At 41.2% G+C, this 26,783-nt stretch overlaps 2 protein-coding genes across 12 annotated transcripts in view; one reads left to right on the top strand and one right to left on the bottom strand.

Moving 5' to 3' along the window:
* Positions 1-6,540: 6,540 nt before the first annotated feature.
* ABITRAM (actin binding transcription modulator) lies at positions 6,541-11,604 on the bottom strand. 2 transcript variants are annotated; one of them, XM_060153354.1, is made up of 6 exons: positions 11,426-11,604; positions 10,254-10,305; positions 9,520-9,649; positions 7,308-7,384; positions 7,159-7,228; positions 6,541-7,067 (listed from the first exon to the last, which is right to left on the bottom strand). In XM_060153354.1, the coding sequence occupies exons 1-6, from the start codon at positions 11,520-11,522 to the stop codon at positions 6,930-6,932; spliced, it is 564 nt and encodes a 187-aa protein (XP_060009337.1). In that variant the 5' UTR covers positions 11,523-11,604; the 3' UTR covers positions 6,541-6,929. The 2 variants fall into 2 exon arrangements, with proteins under 2 accessions (XP_060009337.1, XP_060009338.1); XM_060153355.1 differs by having other exon boundaries at positions 9,598-9,649.
* A 231-nt stretch (positions 11,605-11,835) lies between these two features.
* The window catches only part of ELP1 (elongator acetyltransferase complex subunit 1), a 60,196-nt gene continuing 45,248 nt past the window's right edge, over positions 11,836-26,783 (top strand). For 8 of the 10 annotated variants that reach the window (XR_009541525.1, XM_060154673.1, XM_060154674.1 and 5 more), the window contains exons 1-8: positions 11,836-12,074; positions 16,089-16,251; positions 17,036-17,188; positions 18,819-18,900; positions 19,570-19,650; positions 22,705-22,790; positions 24,902-24,998; positions 25,923-26,013. Coding sequence is in view for 9 of the 10 variants with exons in the window: in XM_060154673.1 (XP_060010656.1) it covers positions 16,102-16,251; positions 17,036-17,188; positions 18,819-18,900; positions 19,570-19,650; positions 22,705-22,790; positions 24,902-24,998; positions 25,923-26,013 (740 nt within the window). In the remaining variant the exon portion in view is untranslated. The other 2 variants (XM_060154671.1, XM_060154670.1) reach the window with 2 other exon arrangements.

Raw genomic sequence — 26,783 nt, 5'->3', positions numbered from 1 at the left:
ATTTGATCCTTACAACAGGTTATCAGAGAATAAGAATATTTTGTTCACGTCTCATAGCTGTTAAAGGGCAGAACTTAATTCTTCTTGGTAGCTGTCAATGTGATATTCCCTAATCTTCTGGTGAGAGTGGTAGCACAAATATTATTATGATTATTTCATAGACTCAGAATTGAAACTTAACTTACATGCCTCATCAAAAACAACTGAATTCCTGCCAGAGTTGAAATTAGAATAAAAAATGAGAATTTCCTGATTTTTGGTCAGATCTTTTCTCCATATGGAACAAAGGCCTTTTAGTTAAGACATATTATCAGGTCTTATATCTTTAACTTATGAAGCAAAATAAAAAAGTTTAAAAAGGAAAAATAAAACTTAAATATAACTTGTCAGTTTTAAGTTTCTTTATATCATAAAATGAACATATATAATGTTTACCTGAAATTTTTTGAAGTACCCTAAGAAGTAATAGTTAAATATTAAAGTTGTTTTAAGAATACTCAAAATATTTTTAGTCTATTCAATATTACTCTTCAAAATTTGGGTATGTTAATGCATGAAATGCTCTAAAACTTTAGTATAAAATCAGTTTAAGGCAATAATTTTTTCCTACCTCGTTAATAATTCATTTTATTTCAGGAGAGAGGGTCCACTAAAAACATCGCAGGATTTAATTCATCAACCAGAGGTAGATTTTATTTCCATTTTATGCTAATACTGTAGCATAAAAGTTGGTAATAGCTAGTTTTCTAAATGATTTACTGTAATTGTGTGTTTACCTGTGCACACAACACATGTATACTATAGATAGTGGTAGAAAATTAGAGGACTTGCAGTAGCATTTTTTGGAGCTTTTTGCTTATCTTATTGGAAAAACAAAAACCAAATATTATAGGGATAAAGTAGAATGGGCTTTGAAAGTCACTAGATGCAATATTAAGTTTCAGGTTGTCCCAAGTAGGTGAAAATATCCTATCAGCAAATGGATTTCTCTTATACTGTCCTGAATGCGAGGAAAGGTTTTTGGCTTCTTCATTATTGAATTGGATGAATGATATTGATTAAATGAGATAACACATAAGAAAGCATCTGTCATGGGGCTGAGACCATTATAGCTTCTCAGTACATGTTAGTTTCCTTTTCTTCTTCCATATTCCTGATGATTTAGGGCATTCAGGGAGAGACACATATACTGACACTCACCCTTCTGCCCTGTGTGTCTCATGAAACTCCACATAGGCCTAGCTCTAATTCTCCTCGCTTACCTGGAGGCTTAGATTGATAAGTGGATTACAAGAGTCCTTTCTTAATTCCCTGACGCACATGTTAGTCTGTTTGCCTCTCTAGAACCAAAGGCATTCTTGCATTTGAAATCTGAAATTTCTATCACTTTATCAACTTTACGTATTTTCCTTTGGTATTCCCATGTGCTTTCACCTGAGCCTCTTCAGGGAAGGGATTTCAGCTTGAGAGGATGATTGTCAACAGAGTCAGCAGAATTATAGAAAATATTTCATTTGGAATTTTCTGTAAAGTTGACTATAAGTGAGTTTTTCCCTTTTTAAAAAGTTGGAATAGAGGCTTCCCTCGTGGCGCAGTGGTTAAGAATCCGCTTGCCAATACAGGCGGGTTCTAGCCCTGGTCTGGGAGGATCCCACATGCTGTGGAGCAACTAAGCCCATGAGCCACAACTACTGAGCCTGTGCTCTAGAACCCGCGAGCCACAACTACTGACCCCGCGCGCCTAGAGCCTGAGCTCCGCAACAAGAGAAGCCACGGCAATGAGAAGCCCACATTGTTTTCCCTTTTAAAGGATAGGGAAGGATGTGAAGGACAATTTGACCCTGAGATCAGGTTATCCAATGATAGCAAGGCTGTTGGAAAGAGAGTTAAAGTTAACCCTGAAATTATTGCCTCCTTCCTCTTCATGTGCTTTATCTAATTTATTACAAAGATCTGTTATTTTTCTTCACAAATCACTCTCAAATTTGCCTTGTTCTTTTCATTCTTCCTGCTGCCACCTGAAGCTCAGTCTTCACTTCCCTGGTGTCTCTCACTCTAAAAGACTCTGTGTACCACTTAAAAACAATCATCCCGAATATTCTAAAGTATTTTTCAGTATTCTTTCCCATCATCCTCTTCTCCTCACTAAATTGTACAATGTATGGTCAATAGGGAAAAAATAATCCCCTCAAATGGCTAGTTGAAGAATGCGTATAGGTGACAAATTCTATCTTGCTGAGCTGGAAGCAGGAATGTTCTAACGCTTTTGACCTCATCTAACCCTTTTGACCCCATGTTCCAAGATTCAACACCCTCTTATAATTGGGGATATTATGAGATGAGCTTAGGATCCATCTAAAAGCCCAGGCATAATTTTTATGGCTAAGTATCAAATGTCTGTGTGATCCTGCACAGTAATTGGAGGTGTCCCGGTGTAGGGGAGCCACTGCAGGGACTGATTCTGCATCAGGTCTGGGAAATCTGCTTCTGAATACTGTTAAACTCTTGTGTTTTCCTGGATACAACAAAAAACATAGAAGTTCCATGACAGACCTTTTACGTTTAGGTTTTATTTTTTAACTTCTGTATGAAAATTATCCATGAGTGTATTTCTTACCAACTGTCTAGATGACATACGCCTAACGTAGTGATGTTTTTCCTTCCTACCAGGTTTTTGCTGAAGAGGGTTTGAAGCTTGCTTCAAGTGTGCAAGCTTTCTCAAAACAGGTAATGCACGTATCCTTGCCTGGTGCTGGTGGTGATGTCATAAATACCCACTTTGAGGGTATATTATTAAGGTATAAAGGTATTTAAGGTTTAAAAGATGGGATTTCATTGGAGTTGTTATAACTTCCTTATTTACATTTCAGCTGAAAGATGATGATAAGCTTATGCTTCTCCTGGAAATAAACAAGCTTGTTCCTCTGTGCCACCAGCTCCAGGCAGTAACTAAGACACCTTTGCAGAATCAAGTGTTTCTAAAGGTAAAAGGGAGGGTGGGACATTCAGGAAAGCGCTTGAGAAACTTTCACACTTCTTCTTTTATTAGGTTAGCTTCCAGCCCCTTTTTCTTTAAATAAAGTGTTAATACCCACAGAAGAACCATGTATTTCCATTTTTCCTGCCTTGACTGCAAGAACCATTTATCATCTGCAGTTATAACTGACCCCAGGAAGTAGTAGGTTCACCAAGTAAATTAGCTTTTTGGACATGATTAATACCATAGCACGGAGCAGCTACCCTTAAATCCCAACATCATCACCTGACTAACTAGGGCACAGACACCTCAGAGTGAAGGGCTTCTGTTGTTTTTTTTAGGGAGTTTGAGTGAAAAAAAGTAGAGTGCAAGGAGTTGCAAAGAAAGGGGTTCACTGCCACTATTTGGTGCCCTTTGAGAAGCCCCTAAACCATCTGAAATAGAACAGGTTGATTTTCCATCCATTCTTCCTGGGGTTCCATGAAATTGGCATGAGACTTGGGCAACAATCCCCGCTTCTGTGTTCTGGGACCTCAGGTCATCAAGTCAGCTCAGATGCCTTAATCTGTATACCCTTTGAGATCCCTTAGATTTCTACAATGAAGAAATGGTTACCATTTTCAAACTAAATGCTAAAGTCTTTTGAAGGCCTCCTTATAAGAATTTGATTTGCTTGCTTTCTGTCACTATAGGTTGTAAGAGTATTACAAAGACAAGATGTATAATGGCTACTTTGGTCCAACTTCTCTTGCTTTGCTATAAACTGCTGAAGAAGGTAAGATAATTTGTGTATCTTAAGTTCACATTAAAAATATTAGTCTAAAGGAAAATGCAGAAGAAAATAGATACTATTTAATTTTGCAATTTTTATTTTAAAAGTAAAGCAGAAACTAAGTGTCTTAATTGTTTCCAGCTTCAAATGGACAACAACAGATGAGTCTCAGTTACAAATAAAGATTCTGTGGACGGTAAAACTTGAGAAGCTTTTGAGGTCAGATCTCTGGAACACCATGTGGCAAAGCTGACATTTTTAGAAAGCAAACGATCCTTTATATTTCAGAAATACAACAATTTTGTAAAGAATACAAACTGAAATCTTGCTTTATTTTCTGATCATGAAACCGATTGTGAAGCTGACAACTGTAAATGCCATGGTAGTTGCTATATTTCTAATTGCAGTGTGATTTTAAATGGGACATTGCCATGAATAATGTTCCTTAAAAGTCAAATCAAATATCTCTCTGTCTTAATGACAATTTAATCCAAAGACGCTATTTTGAATATATGCTCACCTTTGGCACATTTTACCCTAACTTCCTATTTTTTTAAATTTAAGCTTATCATCTACTATACCAATTTGCAGCAGAAGAGACACAGTAGTCTGGGTGATGCAGGGTTTTCCTTAAACCTGTGGACTCTTCTTCAATCCCTCCGTCCACTGAGTATGACTGGGCCTCCACTGTCCCCTGTCACAGATCATCCATGCCGGGAGCACACGTTTGTTCTCTAGTAAGGGTTTCACGGAGCACAGGAAATCTGTTGTGATGCATGTCCCTCTCTCCACGGAATCCTGGAGGAACTCACTAGCAGATGGTTTTAGTTCTCGTTCTAGCATAGCTGGCCTGTCTGCCCTGAATATTAGCTGGAATCCTAAGCTTATTTTACTGGCTTAAAAAGCAGTTTTTGTACATCTCAGTAGTAACTGATGGAACAGAAGATAGAAGACAGAGAACAACTGAACTAAGCTGTTCAAAATAATTTGAGTAAGTATACATATGTGCCTTTGGAATATTCATTAAATAAATGACTTTAGTCTTTTTAATTTTAGGGTTTAAAGCTTTTGTTTTTGTGGGGTGGGTTTTGATAGAAGGATCTGGTTATAAGTTCTGTCCTTACGATGTAGTATAGTTAACTTTGTTTTTTGTGCTTGTATCCCGATGCTTTGAAATTTATTTATTTATTTTTTAAAATTTATTTATTCATTTATTTATTTTTGGCTGTGTTGGGTCTTCGTTTCTGTGCGAGGGCTTTCTCTAGTTGTGGCAAGCGGGGGCCCCTCTTCATCGCGGTGCGTGGGCCTCTCACTGTGGCGGCTTCTCTTGCCGCGGAGCACAGGCTCCAGACGCACAGAGCTCAGTATTTGTGGCTCACGGGCCCAGTTGCTCCATGGCACGTGGGATCTTCCCAGACCAGGGCTTGAACCCGTGTCCCCTGCATTGGCAGGCAGACTCTCAACCACTGTGCCACCAGGGAAGCCCTGAAATTTATTTTGAAATCTAACGGGACATGTCAGTTGCCAAATGGCAGTAGTTCTGTAGGCTCGTCTGATGATCGGTATCTGGGTCAGCCATCACAGTCAATGTTCACAAGATCCTGAAGAACCACCAGTTAGCTAGTCAATATTTTATTGAAGGAAACTTGAATTTACTGTAGGCCTTGGAGAGAAAATGGGATGCACTCAGCTTGGTTATGACCTTTATAAAAATCATCAAACATGATTTTTATGCCCTGAAACCAAAATACTCTTTTAAATTACAATGGAAATATAGGGAAAATGATGTGAGGTAATGTTATATGTAAAATAGATATATAATTCTTTTACTATCTTTAGTATCTTTGTTTTACGACACCTTTGGGAACCATTTGTGCTACCTGAAATGGGGATTTGCTGGTTTGTGCTTACACTTTCAGCTCACAGCACTATCAAGGTAGATGTTTCTATAATTACTACCTGTATCATGTCCATTGGGTATACTTAGGGGAGAGTTAGGGTTAAAAGAAGTTTCCTTGTGAGTCACAAATAATTTTAAAATTTTATTTACAAAATATTTTACATAACTCAAATGAGAATATTCTCTTATTTAAATGCAAGTAGGGGTAGGGAAGGGATAACATGACTTGAACAGCAAAAGATGATGGTGAACTAAAAGAATTTATACTCAAGGATAATTGTTTTATTTAAAAACAGAAATGTTTATATGTATGTATATGTTGCAGCCCTTAAGGAAAAATACCAATGTGGAAAGTCCTTTTATTGGAAATTCAATGTAAACAAGTACACAATCTTAAACCATGAATTCATAGTTTTTTGTTTATTGTTTAAATGATGTGAAAGCTTTTGTTCTGTTCAAAAGCATGTGTGTCTTCAAATTCCAGGAACCTCTTGGGAACTTCTTTGCTGGTTACCCTGTAACTAGAGTGTGAGACTGAGTGACCACAAATGCACATGTTACTTCATACAGCATTATAATATTGATACTTCCATGTTAGCAAAGCCCCTTTCAAAGCCTCATGTGTCCCTCATTAAGAAACCAGTGTTACAGTGCTACATTGTTCAGAGTTGAAGGCCAACCCATAGACATAGAGAAGGTACACTCTACACCCTGCCACTTCCCAGCAACCTGAGCGGGGGAGTTGGGGCAGAAGGGGTGGGACCAGACGTTTTGGTCGTGTCACACAGAAGCAGATTGGGTAAGAAAGGCCAGTTGTTGTTTGTTTTTCAACTTCAAAGTGATGGAAAATTGAGGCAAAAACAATAACCATGACATAATACTCAAACAGAATCACATCAAAACCTAGTATTTACTAACGGGTTACAGGATGATGGGTAAATTATTTTTACTTTTCTGTCTTTTCAAATTTTCCTCAAAGTGCTTTGTTTGTTGGTTTTTAATCAGAAAAACATCTGTCGCTTGCCAGTTGTTAGAAAGAGAAAAGCAAAAGAACAGAGTGAGTACATGGGCAGGCAGATCTGGGAGGTTGAAGACAAAATGGAATCAAGGCTTGTTATGCAAGACAAAGAAGGAAACCTAGGTCAGGTTTTAAGATCAGGCCTCCCTGCGGATGGCCCGGTGTGAAGTATGCTTCAGCATCTCTGGTTCTTCCTTAGTGTACTGACTGGTAGGCCAGGTAAGGATAAGAATGCCCTGTTGTTTTCACTCAATCTTAATCCTCATGAGGTCGCTGTTGTGGCACTGATGCGTTTCACCACGACTTCTTCATACTGTTTTTGTGTCAGTAACCCTTCTGTTATGCTTTTACTTTCTTCAAACTTGGGCAACACAACTGCAATGTATCCTTCGGTGGATGGCTAGAAGGGAAATAGAATATTTAATACTGTCAAATGGTAAAACATCAGGTAAAAAGTGTGTGGATGGGATCTTACTTCTCTTCTCTTTTACCTTCTCTTGAAGAATAGATGGCTTATGGAGAATGTTTTCATTCACTTCCATCAACCGTCCTCTAACACAGCTATTTAAAGAAAATATTGCTTTGAAGAAAAATATTATCTTCTTTGTTTCTCCAAAATTGTGGTTAAAAAGTAACTCACCTAGATATGGTGTATTCTTCTCCATCAGAGCAGTAAATCTTACACAGAGGTGCAAGTTCTGTTAGAAACTGTGCCCCCTGATAATAAAAGGGAAGAAAAAATTAATTGATGTACATTTTCACTTTTCTTTGTGAGGCAGCCCTCAGAGTTACAATAGGATATATTCCTGGAATTAGTGTTTTAAATAAAAATGACTTAAGTACAGAAAAACCATTCATTTATTCAAATATTTATATATTAAATGCCTCTATAGGCTAGGCACCATCCTAGGCTCTAGGGGAAAAAGCAGACTAAGACAAATGTGATAATAGGTAGTTTCGTTACATATTAAGAATATATTTTATCTTATTATACTTTATATTTAACTGTGCATGAGAAAGCTGCACATAGCCAAGTGTAAAGACTTCAAAAGGGTAGGAAAATCTCATCAATAAGCATAATATAAAATTCAACACTATAGAGAATGATCGCAATATTGTATAAAGTTAGTTTCATTAAGATTCCTACCTTATTTTTATATCAGAACTTAATAGAGAAAGGAACTTCTTTATTAGGTCAATCACTAAGACTTTCTGGAGAAGGGATATTTTTCTAATTTAAAAAAAAGCAATTTGAGGAAAATCTCGAAAACAGAAAAGTTTTAAGTAGCATATAGAGTAACTTACCCATTATCCTATAACCCGCTAGCAAATACTACATTTTGACATATGTCTGTTTGAATGTTGTGGCACGGTTTTATTTTTATGTACTCCACTGTATGGATATATCTGGGGAGGTTCTGACAAATATCTATCGAGTCGGCCACCAAGTTCATGCAGGTTTTTCCCTAACATGAAAAACCGGAGCGAACTTTTTGGCCAACCCAGTACAAGGAGGCTCATGGGAAAAGGATGCAAGTATGTCTCATGTGTTGCTCTTTTTTCCCAGGAATTTTTACTGCAGTGAACATCTGAGGTCAAGATGCTGTTCTTTATGGCCTCTTTCCCACTCACAACTTTATTAGACAGCATTCAGGTGTTACTGCATGAGCTTCACTTCTCTGCCTGTGGGTACTTCGTTTCAAAAGACTAGTCAGTGTGACTCCCCACTTTGGGGAGGAGGGGCTGGGGATTTGTCCCAGATGGTTTGTCTATCACTGGCTCTGTGTCAGAAAGAAGTGTTTTAACCCCTCTTGGTCACCTCCCTTGGGAGAATAAATAATGGGCAGTGCTGAGATGCGATCAAAGCTTATCTACAGTGGGTTCCATGTGCAGGTCCCTCTCTGTTCCTCAGTAGTAACAACAGTGTTACTGTTTTGGACAAAGATTGATCACAGGAACATCACAAGCACTAACTGTTTTACTTGTAATTTGTAGACTTTTAAGAATGGTCCATGCTTTTTAAAGTCCACTTGCTTCCTGAGTGAGGAAAAATCAATAATTATAAGGCAGGTTATTAGGGGCCTTCAAGCCTACAAAGGGGAGTGTAAACAAGGGTCTTCCAGAACAGTGAGGTAATTAGCAGGAACTCTTAGTATGAACTCAGTAAATGAAGGACCTAAATCATCCACTGAAACTTTCCTTTCCAGTGGGTTTGTTAGGATAGTTTAGTATGGTTTTGAGTTGTCCTTGGTGTGATACCCTCCTTTAACAGTAAAATGTCCATTTGCCTAGAATTGTAGAGGGCACAGGTAACATTTTCTATAACTAAACACTATGTGGAGGTAGAGGGTGTAGCTAGATGTGTATTAAATTGGCAATGAGTTAGGAATGGCAACTGATATGAAGCAAATACTGTATATTTTCCCAGATTGATTTTTTTTCACTACCTCAGGACTTTATTTTACTTTTAAGTTCACATGTGAAAATTTATGATAAAGAAGTATTGATCATCTGTATTTTATAGAATTCGAAATACTGGCTTAACAAAACAGGAAGGGACAAAATATCTTGTTATATTGGTATTAGTGTTGTTCTTTCAAAGGCCCACCTTCTCCATCCTTCATCCTGGGGATGACAGGGATGGTGGCCCAGAAGCTAATATGACAGATAATATACCTTCTGAAATACCTCATTTTTTGGGCCTGAGAATTTCTTTAGAGCTTAAGTATTCTTAAAATCATCTCTAACTGCCAGGGAAGTATGCTGAGCATACATTACTGGGTTCTAAGACTGGCTGGCTTTACCATTATTATGACAATAGAGGATTTAAGTAGAGAAATACAGGAACATACCCGCTTAAATTTCCCAGAGACTTTGTTCTGAAGTCTGCTACAGTTGGTACTGATTTGATAGGAAATGCTTTTAATTACTTTTCCACTTTGAAGAACTGGATGGGATCCTGCCAGTGTGATGACACATATTCTACGAGGAGCAAAAATGGATCCTGTATTATTGCTTGGTATGATTCTTCCTCCTATAACACAGTATTCCTACTGGCACAAGAAGAGCTGAGCTGGCATTTGTTTAGTCAGCCTATCATTTCCCCCCATTTTCCTCTGGCTACTACTGGAGCTTAACTGAAGAGAAGAATGCAGTAATAAAAATGGGGGAAATGGGACTGAATTTCCTTTCCCAAAAGGGAAGCGTACTACAGGTGTTTAGACAGCACGGAGGAGGAAGAGAGAAAAGTAAGGCATGCCGGTATGGACAGGATACCATCTGTGCCTCTACCCTAGCCCTCTCCATGGGCTTGGCCACTTCAGTGGTTAGGCACAGGCTGGTTTCTTGAGGTAGTAGCCGACTGAGGGTGTGGTCCTCCATTTGGATGTTTGGGTAAGCAAGTTTATTTGTTTAGCGTAGGCACTGAAAGACTCATTCTTGTCAACCAAACTCCTACTATAAATAATACCATCTCAATACAGTGGAAGATAATCATTTAATGAATATTTATTCAATACAAGACCATACCAGGCTACAATGACAGAAAAAAAATTTTTTTGATCATTTAAAATTCCCATTTGCTTACCGGTTAGAGTGTTGGAGTATACAGTGGTCCTCACAGGGTTTTCCTTTGACATCTAGAAAAAATGAATGAGTCTGACGGCTGTTGAGTCAATATTTACTACCACTGTGTAGTACTTTCTTTGGTTCATAGACGTAGTTAATTCTGAAGGCGGGGCACATACATCACTGGTATCCCTTCATTACTCAAAAAGATATACCTAAAGGCTGACCATAAAGTATTTAAAGACATCTGGTCCAGATGGAATCATTCATTCAATGTTAAAATGATGGTTAACTCTTTGCTCCACCTTTTTTTATCCTCACTTTAAAATGAGTACAATCATTTCTATTAGAACAAAAGTGATTAGTAATGTATTCTTCATTTAATTTAGTAGCATGCTTTGTCTGTCAGTTCTAGAGAGACTTAACTCATTCTGGTTCGCTCAGGACTGTCCTGATGTTAGTGCTAAAAGTAATGGATTCCCGAAAACACCTCAGTCCAGGGTTAACCGGACAGTTGGTTACACTAAGTCTGGCTAATAAAACGTATGTTATTGTAAAATAGTTCAGTGTTGTAAAAGATGAGTACACCTATTATCCCTAAATGAATGGGAGCAAGTTGGGTTAGAGGAGGGTCCCCGACGATGCTCTCATCACTGATATTTGCTGGGTACACAAAGCTGTACAACAGGATACCTACTTCTAAGTGGCAAATGTGGAATACCAGCGACTTCCTTTAAGTAAAACTGTAGATTCTGCTTTCTAAATGCCTCTATTCTAACCCACCCTCTCCTCTCCATCCCTATGCCTCTTAGTTTAGACCCCTACCATTTAAATCATTTTATGTATCGCCTCTTCGAGGGCTGAGCCCCTCAAATCCCTTTAGGCACTCAAGGAGATTGCAATCCAGCTCCTGCCTCCCTCGGGGATCTCACCTTAGTCTACCATCTTCCCGCAAGCGACCCACCCTCGTGAACTCGCACTGCGCTCGCCCAACCCAGAATGCACCCTGCTGTTTTCCACGTCCTTGCAAATGCCATTCCCTTGGCCTACAGAGGAACAGAGAGATCCAGTTCCTTCTGACGTGGGGAGGAAGCGCTGGGGAAGGTGCGCGTGGCTTATGATCTCTCATCATAGTCCCTATACTGTCAGACAAATTGGGCCCAGAAGAGACTGACATCATTCTCCACTTACCCGCTTTGTACCAGCGAGTGAAGTAACGATCCACGAGCGACGGCACCGCGGGCTCCGCAGCTGAGGCGGCCACAGGGGTCTCGGGCTCGGTAGCCATGGCGACCTCGGGTGCTTTAAACCCCGCCCCCTGGGGCCTGTACTCTTCCTCCCGCTTGCCGCGGAGGAAGGCGTCTTTCCGGCGTGTAGCCGAGACACGCGGTGTGCGCACGCACCCTGCGCGCACGCGCTCTGTTCCCCAGGCTCCGCAGGCTCCACCCACCGGCCCCACTTAACTGAGCTTTGGCGTCTGACGTCAAGGCGGGGATCAAATACAATAGGCTGGGAAGGAGGATGTAGGGATAGGGGGCGGCGGCCAGCACAGCTCCACATATATCTTTGCGGGAAGACGGAGAAGGCAGGCCGCGCCCCCTTCGGCTCCTGACGTTACTGCGCCGCCGCTCGGCGCGTGTGGGGTTCTCTTCGCTTGCGAGTACATGCTTCGCAGGTCGCCCCTCCGCCTAGCTTCGCCACTACCGGAGGGGCTCGAGCGGCCTGGAGACCCGGAGACCCAGTGCGCGTCGTGAGAGCTCAGAAGCACGGTCAGGGAGAGGCCCGTGCGCAGCCCTGGGCGGACGCACCGCTGTTTGCGTTTCCTCAGAGCGCGGCGTAGGTGAGCGTTCGAGCGGCCTAGCTGGGGTGGGGGCATGGAAACGGGCCCTGTCCGCCAGAGGGTGCCCTGATGAAGGGGACCCCCTAGCGCCCAACCGCTGCCTGCTGCTGGTCTGGGAGTGAAGTGCGGCTTGACCACCTCTGCGCTCCTTGAGTTCTCTTTCTGCAGACTCGCCGCCTGCTGCACCCACGGCCATCAGAGGGCTCTGCGCGGCGCGGCAGGAGGGGGAATCATATGCTGCTCCCCCAACTGCACACTTACCCAGTCTTCGGATTCCTTGCAGTTGCGGACTATACCGCCGAACCAAGTAATGCACCAATTAAAGCGCAACAATGCATGATAGAAGCTGACGGTAATAGAAGTTCAGGTGCTGTGCTGCGAGTCCCTTCTCGCATCTGCAACTTTTCCTTGGAGGTGTTGTCCCCGTGCATCTCCATGTAATGTGGTATCTTATGTGGCCCTCTCCCCCGTTAAGCTGTGACCTCTGAGGAGGCAGTAACTGTCAGTCATCTCTTGTCCAGAACTAGCACTTAGCAAGTGCTCAGTCGGTATATGATGTAGGCCACAGACAGGATCGTAGGATTACGGTACTGTGTAAAAGGATTCAAACCGAGCATTGACAGGCAGGGCAGTAATCAGTGAATAGGTTACTGTGAAAGTGGGGGCAAAAGGGAAGCAGACACAGTTTCAGCTTGGAGGACAGAGAAAGTAGGAATGCCATGTCCCCAGAGGGGAAACTAGTTTGGTGGAGAATAGCAGGTACTTCATTTAACAGGTTGCATTTGATGTGCTTTTTGAGAAATCCTTGTGGTAACAGCAGGAGGTTGAAAATGTGAGTTGAGTGTTCAGTTTAGGGAGGGTCAGGGCTGGACGTTTAGCTCTACTAAGCATATTAGTGATCTGTTTGGTACTTGTGGTCATGGGCACGATAATTAGCCAAGAGGTGGATGGATGAAGGAGCAAGGGAAGAAAATAGAGGAGTTGTCAGAAATTTCAGAGAGGATCCAGAATTGATCTATGGTGTGGAGAGATCTTTAGCACATTTAAGGGCTGAGAAAGGATGAGTCATTTGAGGGCAGGGGAGTTGGAGATTGCAGATGTAAAAGAAAGGGTACCAATAAACCAAGGTCCTGGGGGAGTTTGGAGCGTTCTCCTTTGCTGGTCTTGAAAAAGAGTAGGACACTTCTGAGAAGGTAAGGGAATAAGGCTGATAGGTGTGAAATTTTAGAGAAGTTCACTTTGAGGCTGGAAGGGTTGGAGAGGAGGGAGATGAATGATGAGCTGCCCTTGTGTCACCAAGCCGAAGCTCGTACTGCTCACCACACTACAGGCCAATCGAGAGACGAGGTGTTGGGGCAAGGAATAATGACTTTATTCGGAAAGCCAGCAAACCAAGATGGTGGGCTCGTGCCCCCAAAGACCCATCTTGCCTGAGTTAGAATTAAGGCTTCTTTTATACTAAAAGGGGAGGGAGTAAAGTCAAACATTTCCTGGTTCCCATCAGCCTCCAGAGGGGATGTGTTAATTTCTTCCTCCCTGCAGGCATTCACAGGTGGGCCTGGTCAGGATGTTTCTTGTGAGCTAAATAAAAGTATTTTAGCTTAATGCGCATTACCTGGGAGTCAGGGTTCTGAGAGTTGGGTCATTATGTATAATTTTAGCTTATAGGCTGCATCCCTTTAGTGATTAACTTGTAATAGAATACAAAAGGTTCTTCCCTGTGACACTTGGCCGGTGATTTTGAAAGCTCAGTGATTTGAGAACTCAGGTTGTTTGATATGTTTGTCAGTTAGGGTCCAGTCAGGAAAGTAGAAACCACACAGTATTTCAACAGAATTTAATATGAAGAATTGGTTAAATACCTGCTGGAGGAACAAAAAGCAAAAGGGAGCAGTGAAGTAATTAAAAAAGTAAACGGCTGAAAGCAGTTACAACACTTAGCTAGGTCTGAGGATCAAAACAAGGGAAGCCATTGGGGCTATCATGACCTGGGAGGAGAGGCATTGGAAAGCTGGAATTCAGAGGAGGAGCTCCATGGTACTAGATTTCAGGCACCTGGAGGGAGTACCGGCCTGGTTAGTGCTGGTACCTCTGGGGTGGTTGTTATCATGCTAGTCATGGGAGTGCCAGAGGCTGGGACCAAGGGCCCCTGGAAGGATGAAGGCCCATTGCTGGGGTGACATTGACTGACACAGCAAGGTAACAGGAAAAAGGGAGTCCTCCTCAGCTCCTTCTGCCTTTGCCTTCCAAATTCTTATGCTGGGGTTCACGGACCCCAGAGCTCCACGGATTGTTGGTGAATAGAATCCAAGTTCACAGGGAGACATTTTGATGCTCTGATCGTGGCAACAATTACAACATAATTATTATCAGCTAAATCAGGTTGAAATACATCTGGTCCTCTGTCGCCTGTTTTCACCTCTTGCTGCTCTGTCCCGTGTTTACTCCCCTCTAGCCAGACATCCTCTCATCTCAAATCCATCCTTTCAGATCTATGTCAGTGGTCGTCTTAATGTTATTTAAAGATGAAAGGTAATGTAATTTTTATATGCTTTCAAAAACCCAAGCTTTCTATATAGAATTAGATCTAAATAAAAAGTCTGTATGGTATAATACAGGTTCGAATAATTTCTAGAAGTTCTTGAATATAACTGTCATGAAAGCACACAAAACCATTGTTTGCCATGATTCTCTTCCTCACTTCCACCGTGTGGGCTTGCCTTCCTCTTAACCCACATTTTATGTTGTCTCACTCTACTACACTTAACATTTTATCTGCTATGTAGTATAAGGATTAATTCATGTTTATTCTTTCATTGTCATAAGTAGGAAATGCAAGATGAGAGAATTCACCTTGGATTAAGGTGACAAGAAGGCCAGTGTGGTCTGTGTAATTGTCACCCCTAATATAAGTTAGGGACTTCCAATTACAGTATAAACCTTAAAGAAGTCTGGATATAAATATACAGCACATTAACTTTTTTTTCCTCTTAGGTAATGTTATACGTTAAAACAAGTCTGATTTTGTCAGACCAAGGTGGATTTCCTATTGATCGTTCTTTTCTCAGCTTTTCTACTGCCCTGGTGAAAATCAGGCCAGGAAAGTGGAGTATGTGAAATAGTTATATCAGGCTATGAAACTCCTTGAATTGTTGGTCATCGTTTTGAAGTATACTGTTGTAATTTCATAGTGTCTTCTTTTCTCCCTGAGAACAATAAATGCTTTTCTTTTTTTAAAAAATAATATTTATTTATTTATTTGGTTGTGCTGGGTCTTAGTTGTGGCACTTGGGCTCGTTAGTTGCAGCACACGGGCTCTTAGTTGTGGCACATGGGCTTCTTAGTTGTGGCATGCAAACTCTTATTTGTGACATGCATGTGGCATCTAGTTCCCTGACCAGGGATCGAACCTGGGCTCCCTGCATTGGGAGCGCAGAGTCTTAACCACTGTACCACCAGGGAAGTCCCATAACTGCTTTTCTTTATTTCTATGTTTGATTTCAATTTTAATTTTTTAATGAAGATATAGAGCCAGTTTATAAATTAAATGTAGTTGGTGATATTAAAGTAATTTTATTTTCTTCAACTGCCAGTATATATGTGGATTTTTATATTATTTTGTAAATCTGTCAAGTTATAAAATATCCTCATGTGCAAAATAAAATGTTTTCTCATTCACTGCATTCTTCTCAACTTTCCTTCAGAATAACTGATGTTAAATCTTTTTTGAAGAAAAAACTCTGAAGTTGAGAATCTTGCCTCTTTCAAAGAGTGAGAACGTATAATAGATTTCACAGCCTCAATTTGTAGACCATAGATTTACACAGTTGGTTAGGTTGCTACCACTCATCTCTGTGTGGGTTCAGATTAGATCTTTTTTTTCTTGGTTATTCTAACTTCTCTGCTCCCTGAATCATTTTGCTTATATTGGAGTGTGATTTATTGCTACTAAGCTGTTTCTGTTTCTCAGAGAAATTAAAGTTTCATCAGGAGATATTTGTACTTTCCTTTCAGGAGTTGCTTCATCATGAGAAATCTAAAGTTATTTCGGAGCTTGGAGTTCAGGGATATTCAGGCTCCAGGGAAACCTCAGTGCTTCTCTCTCCGAACTGAACAGGACACAGTGCTCATTGGCTCAGAACATGGACTGATAGAAGTAGACCCTGTCATAAGAGAGGTAAGTTATTGATGGAGGGTGCTAGCGCTTGGCATGACTCTTGACTTGTCTTTTTCCAAACTTGCTTCCCCAAATAGTCTTTCCTTTAAATCTTTCTGAATTTACGTCCCCCGCAAATGAATGCTCCCTTCGCTTTATACTGATGTCATATTAGACATAACTAGTACCCTTTTAGTCTGCTTCTGTTTTAATCTAAGCTGGCAAAGCTTTGACATTGTATTTTGTGGAGTGCCCTACTTTTTACCCTTTCTACCATGTAAATACTATCTATTAACAGTTCTCAAGTGGGAATGCAGGTGAAAATTTCCTGTAGGGCTTTTAAAATTTTTTCAGTCTGCATCTCATACCAACTACATCAGAATCTTCACTTCTGGAGCTTGAGCGTATGTATATTGAAAAGCTCTTTAGGTTGATTCTGATACCTTCCCTTAATTATATTCTGCTACTAATATATTTTAGGTGATTACATTCTTAGTCCCTTTTCCCCATAGTGTATACATTTTAGAAAATCATAGTTATTAGCTTCATGTTTTATTGGATATTTTCAAAGATACTAGGCTTTTATGTTTGCTTGGCACAAAGGTCACATGAACTGTGTTTTGTGTTAAAGATGGTAGTGCTGTGAAATTTCTCAAATGAAAGTTTGGGTTTTAATCTAGGAAAAAAACATTTTTGAAAGCTTTTATATTATAAAAGAAGCATTAAAAAGTATTTCTGGAAGTGTGATGAATTGTTCTTGAAAGTAGATTGACTTAATTTGCTTATTCGTTTGTTTTGGTGAAAGGTGAAAAATGAAATTCCTCTGGTGGCAGAAGGCTTTCTCCCAGAGGATGGAAGTGGCTGCATTGTTGGTATTCAGGAGTTGCTGGATCACGAGTCTGTGTGTGTGGCCACAGCTTCTGGAGATGTCCTACTTTGCAATCTCAACACACACCAGGTAAGTGGAAGAGATCCGTGAGCAGGAAATCTTAGACATCCTCAAACGCCTTTTTTTGTTTCATGTCACTAGTTTTTCGTAGAAGTTTAAATTGTCAGGAGCCATAATATTTAAGCATTTTGCAAATTAAAGTCTTTGCATTATATAATTCTTTAAAGAAAATTGTTGGCATGGCTTTAGCTATATTTCAGGATTCTTCTAAAACTCAGTTTTGTCTACTGCATTTATTAATTAGAACAATCAGAACATTCCAACTAAGAACTGAACAAAAACCCAAATCTGGCCATTCTTGTATGGTATATCTGATCCTGAGTTGTAACTTTTATTTCTCAATTTATGAAGTCTTTGAAATGTTTATATGGCTTACGTTTTCTTTTATGAATGCTGAATAAGCCTCTCCTTGATGGCTAACTTTAAGAGTCCCTGAAATACAGGTGCTAAGGTGATATGCTATCATTATGTGCACATCTTATGACTGCCAGAGAAGATAGATTTCAACCATTTGCCTCCTTCTCTACCTAGCATAAGGCTTAGTTTCTGGATTTCTATCCTCACCTTCTTGACAGCTTTTTAAACTTTGTTGATTACTCCCTTAGTTGTGATCTCTTTAACATGGATGTATCACAAGTCATATTACTGATCATAGGATAATAATAGCAGCTGACATTTATTAAATGTTTACAATGTGCCAGGCACTTTTTCAAGTGTTTTCCATGCAGAATTGTATTTAATCTTCACTACAGCCTTATGAGGTAGATTGTTGTTGTTCTGTTCTTCAAAAGAGGAAATTGAGGCACAGAGGGCTTAAATGACTAGGCTAAGGTCAGACAGTTATCAGGTGAGATTTAAACCCTGGCAGTCTAAATCTGGCACCTTTGCGTTTAACGGTTCCATTTAGTACAACAATAAATTTCTCTCAGTGCATGGTGTGAAATATCAAAGCCATCAAGTATAACTTACTTAGTATTTCTCACATTTAAAAGGTATGCTTTTACTTTCAAAACGTTTTGTAGAACGTTTTCCTAATTACTGAGCTCCTCCAATCCATCGGTCTCCACCAGACGGTGCTGATCCTCCACATTTGTGGCATCACAGTGTCTGCAAGACACAATCCATATTCCTTATTGTGCCGTATAAGACCTCTCACTGTTGACCAAATTCCTTTTTAGCCTCACCTCCCACCCCCACCATTCCTGTGTATATGTATACCTTAGGCTCTATAGTTGCAGCTGATTTTTAAGTGCTCTTTTTAACTGCACATTTCCCCCCCAGTCTCTTCCTCCTGGCCCTATTCCTACCCTTCAAAGCACCTCCTCCGAGAAGCTTTCCTGGACTGTCCTGGGCCACTTGTCAGTCTCTGTCCTGAGCCCCCACTTAATTCCCAGAGACCTCGGTTACATCCCTAACCCTGCTGTAGAGGCATCTTTTATCTCCTTAACGGGAGGAATGGAGTGGCCGTAGTCAATTCCAGTCCCTATGGTCTGTATCATGCCTGTTACTGAATAAATGTTCACTGAATAATTTCACCTTTGTGTGTTTTGTTAATTGTTTTGATTAAGGTCATAGTAAATATTTACGGAGATGCTTATATTTTCATATCTCCCTTAACATTTTAAAATGTCTCTCTCAGCTGGAATGTGTCGGGAGTGTAGCCAGTGGTATCTCTGTCATGAGTTGGAGTCCTGACCAAGAGCTGGTGCTTCTTGCCACAGGTAAGCCTGTCACTACTGGTCCCTAATTCTTGACTTTTATAAAACATGACTCCTAATATCTCACAGGCTTAAGTTTTAGGGTGCTTAAGTTTCAAAAAAAAAACATTTCTTGGAACAAGGATACCAACATGATAATCTATAGGGAATGTGGTGTTTTTGAGTTAAGTTTTACTTCTTAATATATTGTTTTAAAAAGTTGCTGCTAAGGTCCATAGCTATGGTTTAAAATGTCAACAATATTTAACCTACTCTAAGAGGAAGAGTTGCTACATAAAATAAACTGATTCTAAGAACTGCTCTCCCAGTCCTATTTTTTTTCCCTTAAGTCTTTTCATTCCAGATGAGTTTCTGCAAACTAGCACCCTGATGAGGTATACATTCGAAGAGATATCTTGCTGACTAAATCGTTGAAGTTAGTGGAAGAGGGCTATGTGGACTTTAATGTTAGCTTGACATACGTAAATAGCTGAGAATAAGTACTAGGTGACTTACCCAGTCGAAACTTTTTTTAAAAAATGAGAGTCAGAACATTTTGAATAAATTCTGTCTTCCCTGTTTTGACTATAAACTCCTCCACTCCAGCTCAGTAGCTTCCAATGCTGTAGATACTTACAGAATGGCAGATATGCTAAATGAGAACAAAATCATTCTTGTTTGTGCTCCTCCAAGGTCAACAGACCCTAATTATGATGACAAAAGAGTTTGAACCAATCATGGAACAGCAAATCCACCAGGATGATTTTGGTGAAAGTAAGTATAGCTTTGTTTGAACCATTTTGTGCCTTGTCTTGCACACTGATAGCCACATCATAATAAGCCCAAAGAACTATGAAGCTTAAACCCCAACTTAATTCACTGACAAACCAGTTCCTTTAGTTCATTCCAGATTTTAAAAGGCATACCTCTGGTGCCTCTCCAAGTCTGAGAGCTGGCTTTGTCAGTAATTTGGGGAATAGGAATCTGTGCTTAGAATCACCTGGGTAGTTGTTGCCCAAACCCCAGGACAGGCTTAGTCAGGGGGTTTAATGAAAAGGACTGTACTAGCTAGAATAAGGAAAGCATTTCTGAGGTACAATTTTGGGGAGAAGACAAGAGAGATGATAGGATAGAGAGCTGATTTTTGTTCCTACTTATTAGACCTGAATTTTCATGGGACCCATCATATTGTTTTCTTGCTAAGATCTAGCTGAGGTGATATGGGCATTAGGCTGTGGAAGTATTGAAGAGGAGAAGAGTGGAGATGCTTATTGAGTGTAAGAAGCTCTGGCCAACTTCAGGGCACCAGGTAGCTGGCCTGATTGAGGAGAAGGATGGGGGAGATGGTATTTTAACTTTCGCTGGGGTCTAACTTCATGACTTTGCATTCTACTAAGAAATCATTTAGAAAAGTGCTACTCATTTATTCATTCAAAAATAATTTGTTCAGAAATAATGTTTGAGTAGGTAGTGTGAACCCAGCAGTGTGTTTGGTGCTGTGGTTAATTCATCTTTTCCCTTAAGGAGTCAGTAATAACAGGATGTGCAGGTATTAGGGTAGCATAAGGAGAGAAAGGGAGTAATGGGGACAGAAGGCTTCCCAGAGGAGCCCGACTTGAGCTGAGTTTTGGCTGACTTGGTGTTGGGTAGATGAGGGTTGAGGGTGGGGGAGTGGTCCAAGCAAGTGAATTAGTTCATTCCAAGGCAGGGATGTTTCATGGAGGCCTTTGACACAGCATGGCTTATTCAGGCAACTGTGAGTACTTCAGCATTGCCTAGTGACAGGACATGGATGTGGAATGAAATAAAGGGGAGGGATTTTGATTAAGTTTGATAGGGAGTTTGGACATGAAGTTACAGGAGATCAGTCATTAAAGGTTCTGATGATGCAAGATTGATTGGTGGAGAGGGAAGAGACGAGACAGGGTGATCTGGTAGGAGGTTGCTACAGGAATCCACATGAGAGATAAAGAAGGTGGGTGTGGAACTAGAAAAGGGAAAAATGCAGGAAAATTTTGATTCTCAATGAGGATAGTACATTTTTTGGAATTATGAGAAACTTTTTTGGAATATGTGTGCATGATGGTTCCCCTCCTGCCCTAGCTAGTTTGAGAAATACCAGTTTAGAAAGTGAAATAAATAGGCTTTGGGTATGTAAGGTGAAGAAGAAAGTTTAGTAGGACTCTAGCCAGAAGCTCAGGTGGTGGAAATAAAGATGTCAGTATCTGAGAGGGAAGGTGGGGAAGTGCTGGTCTGTAAGGGGTGGGTGATGAGTTCCTTCTTGGATTTGTTTAAGGGCCATATGGGATCACCAAGTAAAGCATGTAAGTAGAAGGGGCTGAAGCTCAGGAGAGGCCAGAGCCGTGGACTGGGAGTCATTGGCATGTGGGGACTCTTTACAATCTTGGGATTAGATGTGCTTGCTCAGGGAGCGGGTATGGTGCTGGATCTAGGGCCTGGGATGGGACTCTGGGGCATCCAGCTTTGAGGATAGTCATAGAGGTAGTAACCAACACATCTGTGCATGGGAAAGTGCTCTGGGCCTGGCTCATCCCACCGACTTTTTCATAAGAAATCTAATAGAGTAAAGCAAAGGAGAGGGAGTCCAAGTCAGGGTCTTAGGTCTTAGAAATGTATTTGTCAGTACAAAAAGTCGCTCTGTGGAGTGGTGAATAGATATTTTTCTTCTAACCCAGGTGTCGACAAACTTGTTCTGTAAAGAACTGGATAGTAATTGTTTTCCACTTTCAGGCCATATGGTCTGTGTTGCAGCTACTCAACTCTGCTGATGTAGTGTGAAAGCACTTAAGATAGTATATAAAGAAATGGGTATGGCTGTGTTCCAATACAAGTTTATTTGTAAAAGCAAATGCAGGCTGTAGTTTGCTGATTCCTGCTGTAACTCCACCACTTATCATCTGATCCCACTGGAAAAGTTGTCTTGCTTCGCTCCTTGACCCTTTATCTCTCTGTGGAAACTTTCGGATAGAAGCGCAGGGGTGTGCACCAGGATAGGTACTACTATTTGTGTACAGCAGCAAGGTATGCTTTGGGATACTGCAGTACTTGGGTGTGCCCAGCAGAGCAGACAGGAAACGGTCATGCTGACCTATAATTTATAGAAATTATAAACAGCTCTGCTTCGTCAGAATCAGCATCAGTTGTAGGAGGGAGATATTGGGTCCTGGATCTGGCTGATGCTTTCAGGGGCATCTCTGTAAGTACCTCTTATAGGTGGATGCCAGGTCCTACCTTCAGGAACAGAAGGCTGCATTATTTCAGCAACTGACTCTATATTTTATGTAAGATCAGCATTATAATTTAGAAAGAAGCCCAGCCTGGAAGGCAGAAGCCCTGTGTTCTAATTTTGGCCTCTGTCACTAGGGTGTGTCAGTCTCTGTGAGGACTTGAATTCCACAATCATGGTCTCCAACACTAGCAGGGAGGCTGGGTACCTTTAGTGGATTGAACTTACGATTGGAATTTTATTCCCAGCTCTTGTCTTCTTGAGTTTTATGTTTTGTTATCTGTGGACATATTGCATAGATTCTTCATGTTTCATTCTCCTTGTAAAGTGGGGATGGATTGCTGACTGTCATCAAGGGAATTTATATACAATGGCAGTAAAGCTCTTTCCAAAATAAGGGCATTTCAAAGTCTTCAGAATCCCTTCAGCATATAATATGGAACGTAGGTTTTTAAAATATTGACTGCTGGTCAGTCTATTGAGAGGTCTCAGAGGACCCAACTTCATGAAGAATAGCCATGAAACTGCTTTTATTTTATTTAGCTTATTGGTTGTCTTGCATATTCTCACTCGTTCTCTAGGCAAGTTCATCACTGTTGGCTGGGGCAGGAAGGAGACGCAGTTCCATGGATCAGAAGGCAGGCAAGCCGCCTTTCAGATGCAAATGGTAAGGTTGGTCTGATGGATAAAGAACCTTCTTTCGAACAAATAGAAGTTCTGCTACCCACCAGGAGCTCTTAGGTGTCCAGGTGTTACCAAAAGTGGGGTCCGGCTGCTCGCCGCTCTAAAGCCAATAAAGAGGCAAGGTTGGTGGAAAGGAAAGTTTGCTTTATTCAGCTGGATGCCAGCAACTGGGGGGGTGGGAGGGTTGGGGGGGTGATTTTTGTCCAAAGGCCGACTCCCCTCCCTGACAACCAGTGGGCAAGAGCTTTAAAGGCCGAGGGGGCGCTACATGCAGAAACAGTACAGGCAGCTCTGACAGTCATCTTGAAATTGGTCATGCGGTGGTCTGACCAGCGTCATCTTGATTATTAAGTACAGTTAGTCTTTACTTCCAGGGTCGGTTTGTTCCCATTTCTTGGAGGCCAGTTCTCGGATTTGTGGCAGCTGATGTCATGGCCACAGTCTGGTCATCATGTAGTTAATTTCTTCCACCTGGTGGCGGTTTCAGTATCTATAAGACAGCTCACAGGATATGGCTCAGAATATTATCTGTAGCCCTTGAGGAGGAACTAAAAAGGTCCTTGACTGTGCTTAATGCCTAAACTATTATTATTTAGTCATGTTGGGCTGTTTTCCTTTGTTTCTGCATTTTCTCACTTCTCTGATTAAACTTGCTGTTTGGCTAAAGTTTTTCTGCAGACAAAAGGCAGGCTGAGGACATGGGGTTGGGGGGACCATCGGGTCCTGCTCTGTTTCACAGGTAGAGGGCGGTAATGGACAGATCTCTTCTGCTCTAGTAAAACAAGCTGTTTGGAGACCTTAGGGAATAAGTCATCCTAGAAAGATCCTTTTTTCTTTTTTATTGCCAAGTTGTTTTGTTATTTTTTTTTCACATAGAGAATAAGTATCACCAATATTCATTTAAAAAAATAACTCACCACAGACAGAAATGAAGCACTCTGTATCCCTTCCTGATACCCTCCCCCTTCCTCCCCAGAAGGAGCTGCTGCCCTGCGTTCACTGTTGATAATTCACGTGCATGTTCTTATACTTTTCCTACATATGTATATATTAGTCTTTTTTTTCCTGATTGCTCTTCCTGGATGAAACTCTATGTTTTCCTTCTTTCTGGATACATTTTGAAGGATAGAGCTACAGGATTTATTGATAATAGATCAGATGTAGGGTAAGAGAGAGAGAGAGGAATTGAGGATAATCCCCAGATGTGGGCCTGAGCAAATGGAAGCACTTTGTCTATATTATATGTGGAGATTTCCCTGTGCTGACCTTCTAGGATAGACGAAATCATACACTGCCTGCCGTTACATTTTCCATCCTTAATTATTTCTGGCTACATTCCGTGTAACTCATATTGTCTCCTAACCCTTCACTAGAGGAAGTTTGTGTATACCACAGGGCAGTTTCATTGAGAATAAATCTTGTTAGGCTGCTGTGTATTCCCTACTGTGCAGTTTGTGGCACTAGCACCCTTCTGACTTAGCCTGTCACCGGAATGTGATGATGGATGCTCAGGTGGTCATTCGTCCCCAACCCCACAGAATTGGCTTCTGTCTTCAAGGCATTCGGGACTGAGATGCAAGTGGCACTGGAAACCTTTCTTCTTTCGGTGCTGCAGAATGCGGAGCTTGTCCATGTTTTCATCACTGCTGCTGGCTTTATCTCCTCTGGCTCTTCCCTGCCCACATTCCTCTCATCTTCTTAACTCTTCTGTGCAGCATTGTGAAGTTTACTCAGTGAATAAAACTCTACCCTCTTAAATTTAGACAAACATTAATTTTCTTATATGTTTACCTGATAGATTCCTCAGCTCGTTATTTTTAATATCTAGATATGTAGCTCTTTTTCCCTGTTGCTATGCTTGGAGGCCACTTTTTAATGTCCAGAGAAAGATTTTGTTTTGTTTGGTTTTAAGTTCTTTTCTCTTGATTTTTGGGTCTAAGGGCCCTTCTGGAAGGGTTCCTGAGGATTCTGTGAAACTCGATTTCTAGATAGCTTAAACCTTATATAAAAGATTTAACTTTAATAGCCTGAGGCTTGTTTGATTCTGGGCCATTTAAGGCCACCAGTAACATTGGTATTTTTTCCTCTCTTTAGCATGAGTCTGCTTTGCCCTGGGATGACCATAGACCACAAGTTACCTGGCGTGGCGATGGACAGTTTTTTGCTGTGAGTGTTGTTTGCCCAGAGACAGGTATGGAAATAAATTTTTCTTACTTTTGCTTTGAGGGTTTTCTTTCATTACACCCATGAGGTAACAATGTGCTGCTTCAGGTGTTAAATGAATATAGAGCTAAGAATCAGAAGAGTTCTTTGAGGCTATTTGGCCCAGCCTCCTACCAGTTTGATATGAATTTTTTTTAAAGCATTTAAAAAATTTTTTTAATTTATTATTTATAAATTTATTTTATTTATTTATTTTTAGCTGTGTTTGGTCTTTTGTTGCTGCGCGTGGGCTCTCTCTAGTTGCAGCGTCCGGGGGCTACTCTTCATTGCAGTGCACATGCTTCTTATTGCAGTGGCTTCTCTTGTTGTGGAGCACGGGCTCTCGGTGCGCGGGCTTCAGTAGTTGTGGCACACGGGCTCAGTAGTTGTGGCTCGCGGGCTCTAGAGCACAGGCTCGGTAGTTGTGGCTCATGGGCTTAGTTGCTCCGCAGCATGTGGGATCTTCCCGGACCAGGGCTCGAACCCTGCATTGGCAGATGGATTCTTTTTTTTTTTTCTTTTTGCGGTACATGGGCCTCTCACTGTTGTGGCCTGTCCCGTTGTGGAGCACAGGCTCCGGATGTGCAGGCTCAGCAGCCATGGCTCACGGGCCCAGCCGCTCCGTGGCATGTGGGATCTTCCCGGACCGGGGCACGAACCCGTGTCCCCTGCATCGGCAGGCGGACTCTCAACCACTGCGCCACCAGGGAAGCCCCGCAGACGGATTCTTAACTACTATGCCACCAGGGAAGCCCTGGATACGAATTTTTAACAAGCCTCATCTAATTGGCTTTGTGAAACCATGACAGTTTTTATTAATAAGGAAGGTGTTTGGAAGTTCAGACTTGACAACATTTATCACAATGCTTTAAATTTTGCCATTGTTGTTTTTCTCCCTCTCTCTACTACACAGGGGCTCGAAAGGTCAGAGTGTGGAGCCGGGAGTTTGCTTTACAGTCAACCAGTGAGCCTGTGGCAGGACTGGGACCTGCTCTGGCTTGGAAGTGAGTGGGAGAAGAAACCTTGTAACTTCTTGCCAGAGATTTCTTGGTACTAGGGTGGGAGTGGTGGTACCTACTGAATGTAGGTGTTTATAAAACACAAAGAGATAATTACTTTTTCTCATTTGACTGTAAGCCTGTATCTTTCTTTTTTAGTTCCCTGAAGTCTGAATGTGGTTTGAATAGTAGATTTTGAGCTTCGCAGACCTCATCATTCCAAGGCCCACACATTTTGTAGGTTATAGGCGGGGCCTAAATGAAGCCACTGTGTAAAACAGAAAGTGGTGATTCGAAGGGAAGTTGCAGTCTGTGAATTTCCGTTGGGCAGCAGAGCTTTGGTGAAAACTAGGAAAAGGGCTTCCTTTCTCTGCACAAACTCCCACACTAAGGGGACCTGTTTGCTGAGGAACACGTGGGCTGGATTTGGGCCCAATTCACCTGTTGGCCTAGTACCCTTGTGCAGGTCACAACCTGCTTATGATATATGGCTGTCCTGATTATAGATAGAAGAAATATTTTCTGCCTCAGCAGCATCTGTTATAGGAAAAACCTAGGTCTCTAGGTTTTAGACATGTTTCCCACCAGTATTTGAGTGGCAGTTGGACGACAGAGAAAAGAGAGAAATGTATTTGAATTAAAACTCTAGAGACAAATACAGACAAGGTGGGGCGATCAAGGTGTTTTCAGTAGATTTAGAAGTCTTTAAAAATACCTACCTGAGCATGTAATATTGCTGAAGTCATATAATTGAAAGAGAAATAGTTTATGGTTTT

This window comes from Lagenorhynchus albirostris, chromosome 7, assembly GCF_949774975.1.
Source record: "Lagenorhynchus albirostris chromosome 7, mLagAlb1.1, whole genome shotgun sequence".
In the NCBI taxonomy this organism is placed as follows: domain Eukaryota; kingdom Metazoa; phylum Chordata; class Mammalia; order Artiodactyla; family Delphinidae; genus Lagenorhynchus; species Lagenorhynchus albirostris.
Note: the sequence above shows the minus strand (reverse complement) of the source record. Positions and strands in the feature narration are given on the sequence as shown.

Bases quoted from the DNA above. Each gene is read 5' to 3' on its own strand.
- ABITRAM (XM_060153354.1), bottom strand. From the start codon at position 11,522: ATGGCTACCGAGCCCGAGACCCCTGTGGCCGCCTCAGCTGCGGAGCCC. The intron at 10,306-11,425 runs GTAAGTGGAGAA...CATTTTTTCTAG, and splicing joins CACTCGCTGGTACAAAGCGG to ATGTCAAAGGAAAACCCTGT. The intron at 7,068-7,158 runs GTAAAAGAGAAG...TTTCCCTTCTAG, and splicing joins CATCTATTCTTCAAGAGAAG to CCATCCACCGAAGGATACAT.